Source organism: Pan troglodytes, chromosome 13 (assembly GCF_028858775.2).
Source record: "Pan troglodytes isolate AG18354 chromosome 13, NHGRI_mPanTro3-v2.0_pri, whole genome shotgun sequence".
Classification (NCBI taxonomy): domain Eukaryota; kingdom Metazoa; phylum Chordata; class Mammalia; order Primates; family Hominidae; genus Pan; species Pan troglodytes.
The window spans coordinates 67,840,193-67,853,490 of NC_072411.2; the positions used below are offsets into that span (position 1 = coordinate 67,840,193).

Here is a 13,298-nt window from a genome sequence, read left to right on the forward strand (position 1 = left end):
AGTGATATTCACTCAGTGTATGAAAGCAGTTACTGCCTCTGCCCAAAAGGCATTGCTGTTTCCATTTAAGATTTACGGTTGGCCTTTTAATTATACTCCCAACACTGCCCCTAAATATATCCCCATGGAAAAATATATAAAAGTATTTAACTTAATTATTATCTTGCTCAAAGATCAGGGCAATATCTTGGAGCTGCTTCCAAGACTATTGCTTTATGATTTGAAAGCTGTTTAGCTATTTTTACCAAATAATTAATTTAGATATATCAAGAATAGGGTAAACTCTTTATTGAAACTATTTGTAGGGAACTTAAAGAGTAATTAATTTTCCATATGTATTTTTAAATGAAAATAACTTATTCTTTCTTTCTGATTTAAAAAAAAAGCCTACTTGTAGCAAAACAAAATAGGGGAATTCATTAAAAAATTGTTTAAACCCAATGCAACCCACCTATATTTCTAGGTACCCAAAGAATACCACTATGAAAATGTTCATGAACATCCTTTCAGACATTTATATAGATAGACATTAGGCATACACATTTTTTAAAACAAATGAGATAATACTGAAGGAGTTCAGGACATTCCACCCCAAAATATGTCCCTTTGGCGTACTGATTATTTTGATTTAAAGACACCTGGGGCTGGGCATGGTGGTTCACACCTTTAATCCCAGCACTCTGGGAGGCCAAGATAGGCGATGACTTGAGGTCAGGAGTTCAGACAAGCCTGACTAACATGGCGAAACCCCATCTCTACCAAAAAAATACAAAAATTGGCCAGGAGTGGTGGCACTCACCTGTAGTCCCAGCTACTTGGGAGGCTGAGGCTGGAGAATTGCTTGAACCCAGGAGGTGGAGGCTCCAATGAGCTAAGATTACACCTCTGCACTCCAGCCTGGGTGACAGAGTGAGATCCTGTCTCAAAAAAAAAAAAAAAAAGACACTTAGAAGACAATAGGTATTAGAAGGGCTTTCTGACCACCCCTTTTCTATTTAAAAACAGTCCATAAAATTTCCTATGAAAAAGGTGCCTTCCTTGTATCAAAAAGTGAAGAACATCCTTATTAGCAGAGACTGGGAATCAACACTAAAATGAATCCATATACACAAATTTACTAAAATACCTCTTATTGTCCACTAGTTTTCCCCACTTAATGTTTTATCACTTCCCCGCAATTAACTGCCCCTAGCCCTAACCACTTTGTCTTGTCATTTCTTCACAAATTCATCACTTCTTTGTCCAAAGGGTACATATGCTTTCTGCTCTGGTCCCTTCTTCATGGTTTCATTTTCCTGTGAGGATTCCCATGCACATGTACCATTCTAATAAAACATATGTGCTTTTCTCCTGTTCATCTATCTATGTCAATTTGAGTTTTAGGTCCAGTCAGAGACCACAAGAATGCAGAAGACACATTTTATTTCCTCTATAATACCATACTGTTTTAAAATTAACAATATACTCTTTAAAATATGTAAATATAAGTAGATGATTAGATAGAGAGATCTCCAACTCACCACTTAAAGTGCTGCATCGTATTAGATTCTATTTTCATATTTTACCAATCCACTATTGATGAACATTTAAGTAATTTCAATTCAATTTTAAATAACACTAAAGCAAATACCAATGTGTGTTTCTCTGATTATCTTTTTTAGGTTTTATTCCCAAAGGTTACTGACTATGGATATTTAAAATGTTTGAAATGTATTCTTAACTTCCCCTTCAACAATGTTAAAACCAATGGTTTTAATATCCTTAAAGGTAGTTTCTACTTTACACAAAAGTTATTTGGAAGGAGATTTGGGGTAAAGGAAGTGATTAGGAGGAATAGAGGATTAAGAGATGAGGATGATACTGGATATATTTCTTAAAAAAAGTCTATGAGAAGATAGAAAAATGAGTACAGCTTAGAGATGCTGAAATATCATAACAGTAAAAAAGGTATGTGTTACATGAAGTTAGGCACCAATCCAAAGAAGTTGCTGAGAGAACAATCTTGTGAACCTACAAGTTAATTGTAGGAGAGAAACTCAGAAGTTTTAGTATGAATGAGCTGGAAGGTTACTGTTTCACTCAGGAGATTAGAAAGATAACAAGAGACCTTGCTTAAATCTATTTTCAAATATAATGTTAATAATTTTTTCAGTAGGCTATAAAAACAAGTCTTCCCTTTCCTACTGCAGTTAAAAAAAATGCATTGTCCTTTTCCCTCCTCACACTTCTGTTTGTATCAGGACCTTCTTGTTTAGATCAGGTTACTAAATATCTTTAGAAGACACTACATTTAGAAAAAGAAGTTATTGTTTTGAAGTTTTTCCAAAGCAAATAAAGATAATTCTTATACTTCTATAGATATTTAAATCCAAATGTGTCTGTTCAACGGATAAAACCATAGAGGTCTTTAATTTTGCAAAACAAGCCCATGGCAAACCTATGAAATAGAAAAATGTATTATTTTGAATACTACTATCCAATCTTCCCCCACGCTTTCTCTGGTGCCCAGTTTTTCCAGGTGACACTGCTATACCTCAGCCTGAAGCCTCTCCCCCTCTTGTTCAGCTCTGTCCCTGCAGACAGAACTTCTAGGTGGGTCCCCAAGGACCAGATTTGCCTCACTCTATACCCTCTGAATGCTTTAGCCTTTGACTTGTTTCCTCAAGGCACTCCTAAATGATGCTCTTTTAACTGATGAACTATTTTGAAAATTAGTGACTGACGGTAGACCAGTGTGTTACTACTCCAAGTAACAAGAGCAATTTAAAAGTGTCCTTCAGTGCTTCAGTGGAAAGAAATCCGTTCCATAAAGGGAATTCAGGCTTCTTGCAACAGGATGTTTTCTGTTCAATCCATAGTCATACCAAGCAGGGCAACAGCTCTTAGTTTCTAGTCACAATCATAGATACAGGTAGGAGATACTGATAAATATTTGATAAATATTATTTCATTGGAGCTTCAATTCTATTTAATTTTTAATTTTATCAGAGTAATGCACAGATACATGCTTTTATAAAGTAAAATAGCACTTAGAGAGCTTTTAATAAAAGTAGCTTGCCTGCCGCATTGCCCCACTTCAAAAGCAGGATCTTCCACACTTGATTTGTTTATGTGTACTTCTGAATTTCTAAACTACCTGCCCACTTTATTGACTTTTCAATTTTAGATATCATTATTGAATGATATCCCTGTAAGAGAAATGAAGATTAAGCAGTCTGATGCACGCTTCTCACCACACACCACAAATACATGTCCCTCCTTCCATCTTCTTATTCTGTAACAGACTTTGGGGTTAAATTAATATTTAATATTTCCATTGATGTCACTGTGCCTATCACTCACATCTGAAAGATGCCATGTTTTGTAATTTACATTTCTTTTCTCATATTAATTTTCATTATTCCTAAACTTTAAAATAGCCATGCACTGTTTTGTTTTCTTCATTTCCTATGTGCCTATCATTTACGCAATCTCAAATTTTCTGATACTGCTGCTAAACTCTCAGTAAAATCAGACACATTAGGTGAACTATCAGTAGTACTTCTCCTTTAGTGGAGACAGTACTCCTGGGGCTGTCTGTCCTTTTGCTTCTCTGGTATATTGCAGATAATCTGTTATTCCTAACTGTATCTCTTCATTCAAATGACAATAAAGCTCAATATTTAGTGAAGAGCAATCTTGACATGTGATTCGAAGACATAACTTTATTTTCATTTTGATTATTTTTCCTATGTCTCAAATAAGGTTTCTTGTGTGAGTGAGGGATAACCAGGAATGAGCAAATGTTTCTGTGTTTTGCCTATAAAACAGACACAGAGTCCCAAGACTGTCTCTCTAGAAGAATTTTTCCAGAGATTCCTTAGTTCATCCTACTCTCAAATGGCTAATTTTATTCCCCTTGCAAGTCTTTACCAAAAATGATTTTGTAGCCTGAACTGCTGTGGTACTAGAAATTTCATCTGCTTTTTTCTGAGTATTCCCATTCCTTCTCATTTTTAATCAGCCCTGTATAGTTTAGATTTCATGTCCTCCTCTTTTTTATTTACCCTCTCATTTTGAAGAAGCAAATAGTTCAACAGCCTCTTGAGAAGGAGGACTTGAGAGGTAAATATATTGAGGTATTGCATGTCAAAAATATCTTTATTCTGTTCTCATGCTTGATTGTGGCTTGGCACAGTGCCAAACTCAAGGTTGGAAATCATTTTCCCTCAGAATGTTGAAGGCAGTGCTCCGACTGGAACGGGGCCCATGCTGCTGTTGAGAGGTTCAGTGGAATCTGATCTGGATTCTGAATCCTTGTAATGAGAACTGATTTTTCTCTCTGGGAGACTTTTAAGGTCTTTTCTTTATCTCTGGCTTCCTGATGATAAGCCTTGCTTCATGTGGGTCTTTCTTCATTCATTGTGTTAGGTTCTTAATCAGACTTTTCAATCTGAGAATGTGTCCTTCAGTACCAAAAATGTTTATTCTATGATTTCCTTGATAATGCTATCCCCTCTGTTATATCTCTTTCCTGTTTGTGAAACTCCTATTAATCCATTTATGCCTAGTGTTCCATTATTGGAACACTAAGCTTGTGAGAGTTATTTATATCTTACTGCCCAAGGTCATCACCAAGGTCTGATTTTTCACACAAAAAAATTTGCAACCTCCTGCATAAATGGCTTAATTGGATGTGAAACCTCTGATTCTTGTCTTTTCTATACTGTTTTTCATCTCTTTGATTTTTATTTCAGTTTCTGAAAGATTTTCTCAAATTTTGTGTTTAAATTCTTCTGTTTTTATTTGTGCTACTGTATTTTTTTTTAATTTAAAGAGCTTTTAAAAATTTATTTCTTTTAGATAGCATTCTGTTCTTTTTCATGGGTGCAAAATCTACTTTTGTTTCTGGGGATATTGCTTACAGAAACTTTTCCTGTTACTCCATGAATGGTTTCCAGTATATGGTGTACTGGCTGGAAATTTAGACTCTGCATCCAGCTTAAATGTCAATCAACACCACCACTGACTGTGCCTATGACCTTGGGCAAGTTATCTAAACTCTGCTCATCAGTTGTCTCAGTAAAATAGAAACAATAAGAGTATACAGTAACGCATGGCATTATTGTGAGGTACAAATGAGAGCAAAATGTATTCGGCACTCAGAACAGTAACTGGAAAAGAGGAAGCCCATATGATATGTTATTATTTCCATTTCCTCCCAGTTCCTTTTTTTCCTGTTTTATTTTACTCTTTATCATTTGTGTTAGACATTTTTCTCAAATGCCTGATGATCCTTGGCTGTGTGTTCATATTTAATAATGAGGAACTAAGAAGTAGATTGGAAACCTTCTGTGTGCCTTTGAACTCCTGAAGAGCCATGTGGGAATATAACACCCCACAGCTTCAGTGCTGGAAAGACCTCATGATAGAGAGTGGTGATCAAGGAGCACCAGATGTTGCAATCACTGCCTGCCGCCATATGAGATATCCCAATAAGAACCACCTCGCTGAGTCCAGTCAGCACCCAAAACCATGAGAAGTCATAATAACAACAAGTGATTGCTGTTGATTTGTTCCACCAAGTCATGTAACAATAGACAAATGATGCAGAGAAGAATAGGCCCTAGAATGAGCAAGAGCCCCACCTAGTATCAGATCTTGTGACTTGTAAGTTTCCCTTCCCATCTAGGAACAGCCTCTCAATCTCTATTCCTCTAAAATCTACTAGACAATATCCTTGTTTGATTCTCTATGGATATTTTAAAGTGTTAATCTTTCCTTGAAGTTTAAGACAGGTCATCCAAACACAGCTGAAGGTAAATCGGAGTGTTGGAGACGATGCCACTCTAAGGCATAGTAAGCCCGTTTTCTAAGAGTTGAGATAACACATAATGATAAATTACCTACGACAAACACAATATAACTGTTACTTGGATTAATAACCCTCTTTTTCTCTTCACATCTCATCAGTTCCCTCTGTCATCTAAATACATTCCTATGCCAGGAATAGAATTTCAGAAAACAGTTTACTTTGCAAATTCAAAAGTATCTCAAATTTAGGGAAAAGAAAGTGAGATGAAAGTTTCAGTGAAGTCTTCTCCAAAGCTAAAACAATCATTTGAAAATAGATGCCCACAAATGTTGCAGCTTGATTTATAAAGGCAAATAATTCAGCATTAAATGAGGTGCAACATGATTGCTAAGAGTATATATGTTTAAACTGTGTCAACAGCTATTACACTGTGAAGAGGGATTTGGATTTTGAACATCTTGTCAAGTCAAGAGACGTTGTTTACATTTCACTGCTCACTTTATTTCTGCTACCGAGAATGAGATTTGACTTCTTCCAAAGAACTCATTGCTACAAGGAAGGGTAAATACAGAGAGTAGTCAAGGTGATCTCACAGGGGAGAAGGTAACTAAGCATCCAAATTGAAACATTTAAATTTAAACAGCTGTAAAACATGTAATCAGCCATTGAAAATGTAATTGTCAAATCTGGCTACACTTACCGAACATTTCACTCTGCATTTGTTTGAAATGTTTTGAAACTCTAAGTTTAGGTTGAACATTATATTTGGTTAGCAGGGAAAATTTTGCCTATTCTGATTTACAGTGAACTACGGGAAGCTAATAAGTTGCCTGGGAGATACTGACTGAAACTATGACCTGCATAGGTCACTTAGTTACTAATTGGTTTTGGGAAAGGCATGGCTAAGCCTACTGCACCGAAGATTTGAAACTATGAACACCACACACAGGAGGAACCTTAACCCTTAGCAGTCAAATGCTGCATGTAATAATACGCAGAGGAGGAAAATCTATCCTTTAAGTTTGTTAAGAACCAGCAGTTTTAGGAAGAACCATTTGCCATTCTCTGACAGTTTACATGTGTTTCCATGAAAAATGAGATAAAGTAAAATAAAACAAAAATAAGCACAAGTTTACTCAGAGATGATGAAACCCCAAACTAGATTGGTGGTTGAGAAACATGATATTCATGGCCTTCATAGTAAAAGCATTGTTGTTAAGCACTCTACTCTCATTACCTCTTTTAGCCCTTGTAACTGCTGTGATGGATATGTCTATATCTCCCCCTCTATATTTGAGGAAACTGATGCTTAAAGAGACTAAGAAATAGGTTCAGCAACCATCCTGATTTGCCCGAGACTGAGAGGTTTCCCAGGTTGCAGAATTTTCACTCTTAACACCAGGAGACTCCTGGGCAAACCAGAATGGTTGGTCACCTTATGCAGCAGCAGGTCACTTACTTACTAACTGGTTATGGAAAAGGCATGGCTAGGCCTACTGCACTAAAGCTTTGAAAGCAACTCCACATGGCAGCAAGCATTTCTTTCTGTGTTATAGGGTATCTTACTTTTTTGGAGACAGGGTCTTGCTGTGTCACCTGGGCTGGAGTGCAGTGATACAACTATAGCTCACTGCAGCTTCGAACTCCTGGGCTCAAAGGAGCCTCCCACCTTAGCCTCCCAAGTAGCTAGGATGACAGGTGCTTGCCACCATGTCTGGCTAATTTTTTAATTTAAAAAATTTTAAATTTGGGGGTCTCACTATGTTTCCAGGGTGATCTCAAACTCCTGGACTCAGGCGACCCTCCTTCCTCACCTTCCCAAAGTGCTGGGATTACAGGCATGAGTTGCCATGTCCAGCCTTATAGGGTATTTTTCATTGTACTGATTTAGATATTCAACCCTCTCCACCCATCCTTAGACCTGAGAGATACTCACTCCATATGATCTGCTAAACCGTCCAAATGTGAACATCCTCCCGTGCCCCTGAGGCTGAAATGGCAGCATTCACATGTATCTGATATAAAATCTTATTTTTATGATAGAGAAAACTAAAGCTCAGAGAGGTTTAAGTAGTTAACCAAGATGCCATTTAACTTGACTTCTGTAAATCACCTTGAGACTTAAAGGAACAAATTGTTTTTCCTTTAAATTAGAAATCTTTAATACCTGGATTAGGTTCAAAGGGTAAGCTGTCAAGGGTAAATTTCAAGAGAGATAATATTTCAAATTGGTGGTATCGAATGATAAAAATACATAATCTGTAATGTGTATTTGCAAGTAATTAATTCGGCTGTAGAAGGCAAGAAAACAAACAGGATGGGTGAGGCTCAGAAGATGCATTAAGCATACATAAGTAAATTAGTAATCTGTAAGACGTGTTCAATATAAATAAGGTAAGTGGAGCATATGCGTGTGAAAATAGAAATGGTTGAAAGGACGAAGTGACTTTAACTATTCATGAAATACTAATTATATATCAAGCATGTGTGTTGCCAACTAGTCACATTACATGAAGTATGTAACGTAACGTGTAAGTACTCAGAAGAGGAACTCTTGAACTATATATGAAAGGTAAGTTTTCTAGAAGAGGTGATACCTAAACCAAATTCTTAAGGTTCCGAGAAGGTAAGGGTGGGCTGGGGAGGGGCATTCAGATGGAGACAACCATAGGTAGTTGGGTATATGGATGGATACAGGGTAAGGAATCACTGTAGGTTAATTCTATGAAAATGATTGAAGTCAAAACGGAAGCACAGTCTAAAAAGTATGCAGGATGGAACTCAAGGAGCTCACAGACTGTCCAGGAAAGAGGTAGGACGATATGTAGCATCTGACTTACTTATATTGCAAATAACTCAAAGCATGTATTAATATCTTTAGTAATAATAGATCCAGGTTGGGCCTTGGGAATAGGTATAGATTTGGACTTATCATGTCAAAAGACATTAATGTTCAAAAATTCTATTACCATGTCATCAAAAATGTCGTTACTTAGGAACCTAAGAGGTTTTCTTTTAAAACTAATACAGCAACTGAAAAGAGTAAAACCTTGACATGCATCTGTTAAAGTCCCATCTATAGTCATCATTATCATCATTGTTACCTTTATTATTTAAGTAAATCTAGACTGTGTTAAATAACCACCACACATTATCTTACTTAATATGTAATACTGTAAAGTACTATACAATATGCTATACTAATATTATAAAATAGGTACAATAGTCCCCCACTTATCCATGGGGGATAAGTTCCAAGACCCCAGTGGATACCTGAAACCTAGAAGAGTACCACACCTGATGGCCATCAATTGGAATACACTTCTGTTCATGTCTTCCACTCACAAGTTTAATGCCTTTTCCATTTAACCAAGCACTTAGCATGCACTGTGGCTGTAATTTCTGCAATTTGCGATGTGACAACCAAACTGGCAGAAATTTCTTTTCCTTCTTCACAATTTCACATATAGAACATCTTAGCAATCTCAGCATATGATTCTTTTCCTTCCTAAAGTTGACAACTTTTATCTTTCACTTAAAGGAAGCAACTGACAGCTTCTTTTTGGCATATTCAAATTGCTAGTATCCTTCCTCTTGCACTTTGGAGCCATTATTAAGTAAAATAAAGGTTACTTGAGTCCAAGCACTGGGTTGCCAGGACAGTCAATCTGATAACCAAGACGGATACTAAGTGACTAATAGGTGAGTAGTGTGTACAGCGTGCAGGCTCTGGACAAAGGGAGGATTCATGTCTCAGGGAGGACAGAGCAGGACAGCACGAGATTTCATCACGCTACTCAGAAGGGTACAAAATTTAAAACTTGTTTATTTCTGGAATTTTCCATTTAATATTATCAGGTTGACCAGGGCTAACTGAAACTGCAGATAGTGAAACTGTGGATAATGGGAGACTACTCTTGACTTAAATAGACTTTAACTGAAAATGAGGCTCTGAGAGTTGAAGTTTATACAATCAAGAAGTGGCAAAGTTGGCCTAAGAAGCCTAATGTATATGATTCCAAAACAATAAGGTTTGTATCTAGAATCAGATACATTAGGCTTCTTAGGCCAACTCTGCCACTTCTTGATTGCATAAACATTATCAGAAATACATTCTGATAATAAATATTTTAACAATTAGACTTTAGTTAACATAACTCAAGTCAGTACAAATTTCAACAAAGCTGATAGTACCAGGAGTCGTTCCAAGTGCTTTTCATGATTATATAACACTTTTCTATTCTTCCATGGCCATGAGCAAAAAGCAAGAAGCACAATTTGAGTGCCAACCCTGCCCACAATGTTCAGTAGACAAAAATTTCCCATGATACTCAAAATTGCCTGGTGCAGTCTCACCTACCACCAATACCACTGTGAGGATTTATTTAGCAGATTCATGATCTATGCATTCTTCACCATCAACATGAAAGGCTAAATAGCATCACAACATTAACCTTTCTCCAGAGTAATTTATATACCATTAAGAGATGCAGTCTGTCAAAGGAAAAATGCCATTGATGGTAGAATTTTAATCATTGACAAACATCTTTAGGAGAGATTTTGTGGTTTTCTTTTTTTTATATTAGGGAAGGGAGATAGAGATAGGATGTCAGGGGGTACGATAGAGAGTAGTTTGGGGAAAAGCAAACCCTCTCTTGCCATAGGTCCCTCACTTTATTTGTAATGGCTCTACCTCCGGATCATAAATATTGGGAAAAAAATCATTAATGAGTGCAAATTGTTGTAAATGACAAAATAGAAAGTTATTAGTCTTTAGCTACACATATGTATGTGTGTGTTATCAATACACTGCTCTAAACACTACATGGTGTGTTATGAATTTACCACTAAAAACATTATGCATAAATTGGAACAATTATCTGTATCACAAGGTAAGATCTACCTGTCAAAACAAGGGGCTTATAGTGCCAGGAAATGGAGTGGGAGGATTTTATGGCATACCCCAGGAGAGGCACTCGTGATTAGCGGTCCACTTCCCATAAGACAACCAAAGTCAGTTGACTGGTGAAAACCAAAATTCAGTGGCTTCCAGGGCCACTTCTACTTAGAATACCAAGAAAAATGCTTCTGCTGTCCACTCACCTGCAAAGAACGGAAGGACCTTCTCCAACTCACAGGAAATGCATTTCTTTCCAACCTGAAGAATTAAGAGTTCGCTAGTCATTCTCCCTACTTTTTGTTTTCTTTCCTGTATCTTGGTCAAAAGTGTGGGAAAATCGAGGCATGCTAAAGATATTTTGAGCTCTCCTAATCCTCAGTTAAAATTGTCTGCTCTGCTGAGGCAGGAGAATGGCGTGAACCCGGGAGGCAGAGCTTGCAGTGAGCCGAGATCGCGCCACTCCTGGACGACTGAGTGAGACACTGTCTCAAAAAAAAAAAAAAAAAAAAAAAAAAAGTCTGCTCTGGAGAATGGTAATGAAATGTAATAAGAGCTCTAGAATGAAACCCCATATGTAAAAACTTTTCATCACACCAACTGGTTATTCTTTCTGAGATGGGCCTGAAATTAAACCAGTCTGTAAAGACAGAAGTTCATAGCAATCTCTAGGATGAGAAAACCTGGGCTCATTCATTCATTCATTCATCCATTCATTCTTTCTTTCAACAATATTTACCAAGTGAATTCTAGGTGGTGCTGCACTTCCATGTCTTCTTGTTGAGCGTTGAAGCAGAAAACGAGTGGGAGCCAAACCATGACAATTCAATGCCTGACACTGAGAAACTGGAAAATTCCAATGCAGATGGGGCTTCATTTTTGTCTCCTGATAATGTTTTTGAAAGCCTTGATTTCCTCTCCACAACTGAATTCCCAATAAAGGTATGGAAAGTTCATTGTGCAATGGCCGGGGAATTCCTGGGTCACTTGCACCGCTTAAAGAAGCGATTAGGGATGGGGTCACTGTGTTCCCCAGTGACTGTAGTAAAGAGCTGGGAAGTCAAGGACCCAGTCACTTTCTGAGCTTTTGTTTCCTCAGATTTCAAATAGGCATTAAAAAAACAAAACAAAACAAACCTATTTCAAGAAGAATTAAAGAGAGAACTTCCACAAAGAACCTGATCATGGCATGTGAGATAACACATACAAAATTGCTAAGTCAGGAACTTGAACCAAAGACCTTCTGGTTCAATTTGCAAGAGATCTAAATAGCTACTTGAGAGGGTCAGACAAAAATTTTACTATTAAAGGAGGGCTTGACTGTTTTTCTCTGGACTCCTGACCACTCAGGGGCCATGTGATGTGTTCTGAGAAATGGTGTCATGGCAGTAAAAGATAGTGGCCTTCTTCAGAGTCATGCCTTACAGAGCCTCCTTAGTGTTTCACCTGGACAAAAAGAAAAACAGAATTTCACAGAAAATTAAAGCCTTACTCTCTTTCTTTGACAAAGATATTTGGCAAGATTCATCATACAATTCCACAAGCATTAGTCATTGAAGGATCCAAAGCACGGACTGAAGAACAGAAAAACCTGCTGATACAAGTCCCTTCTCAGGAATGGCTTGGACTGACCAGGCTGGTTCTTCCACCCAATTTGGCCAATGGATTTCAAAGACAAAGTTTTGGACTTGAATTTCGGTAACTTTAAGTCTACTGAAGAAACTTATCGTTTTGACAAACTTGAAATATGATTTGTGTGTACTTGTCTATTCTATCTAATGAGAGATGGCAAACACCTTAAGAACAAGAATTGTGTTATGTCTGGCAAATTGTAGGTGCTCAAGAAATATATTCACTACATGAATAAATAAATAAAGGTCAACAAAAGCCTGCAAAATAGTTTGTGTGATTATTTTTTGGAAAGTTTTAATGATAAAGAGTGTGGTAAAAATTAAATAGAATAATAAGAAGAAATGAATCCACAAATTCATTATGTTATTTAAAAAAATTTGAAATTTTAAAAATAACAACAACAACAACAAAAATAACTTGAAAAGAAAACCAATATATCCAGAAAAGCAGAGCCTGAGAAACTGCAGAAAAATGGAGCAGAAGCCTACTTTATCTCTGGACTTAGTGTTGAGACAATATGTTTCCTCATTGCTTAAGCCAGTTTTTCTATTATTTGAAGTGAAAAAGTGCTATAATTGATTCAAAATCAATGCATTTGCTTCCAGTGGGGCATATTCTTTCCAATAACCACAAGGCATTGGTTGCTTCCCCTAGACACTCCTTCCTCTATTGGAAGATCTGGGAAACCAAATTAGTTATTGGAAATTTCTCTGCCTCAACTCCTCCCTTCCCTCCTGAGGGTGAGTTCTTTAAAAGAGAATGGAATGAATTTTCAGAGAGCTTGAAATACATTTTTAGAAATCCTGTTGAAGTACTGTGACCCAGAAACAAGGTCCCCTCTCCAGTGACTGAGAGATTCAAGACACTCCACAGTGAGAACTTTTTTTTCTTCTTGAACAATGGTGAAGACCCTCTGTCCTTGTCTTCTCCTTTGCTTCTCTTTGTGTAGACCATCATTGATCAAAAAGTATATAT

General features: G+C 37.0%; 1 protein-coding gene across 1 annotated transcript in view; it reads right to left on the reverse strand.

Annotated features, from left to right (window-relative positions):
• LOC134807986 (uncharacterized) overlaps positions 1-11,627 on the reverse strand; it is a 37,635-nt gene extending 26,008 nt beyond the window's left edge. The window contains exons 1-3 of the mRNA XM_063790538.1: positions 11,431-11,627; positions 10,898-10,952; positions 800-917 (exon numbers count right to left, since the gene is read on the reverse strand). Coding sequence (XP_063646608.1) covers positions 800-917; positions 10,898-10,952; positions 11,431-11,510 — 253 coding nt within the window. The 5' untranslated portion in view covers positions 11,511-11,627. The remainder of the gene's footprint in view (positions 1-799; positions 918-10,897; positions 10,953-11,430) is intronic.
• Positions 11,628-13,298: the final 1,671 nt, after the last annotated feature.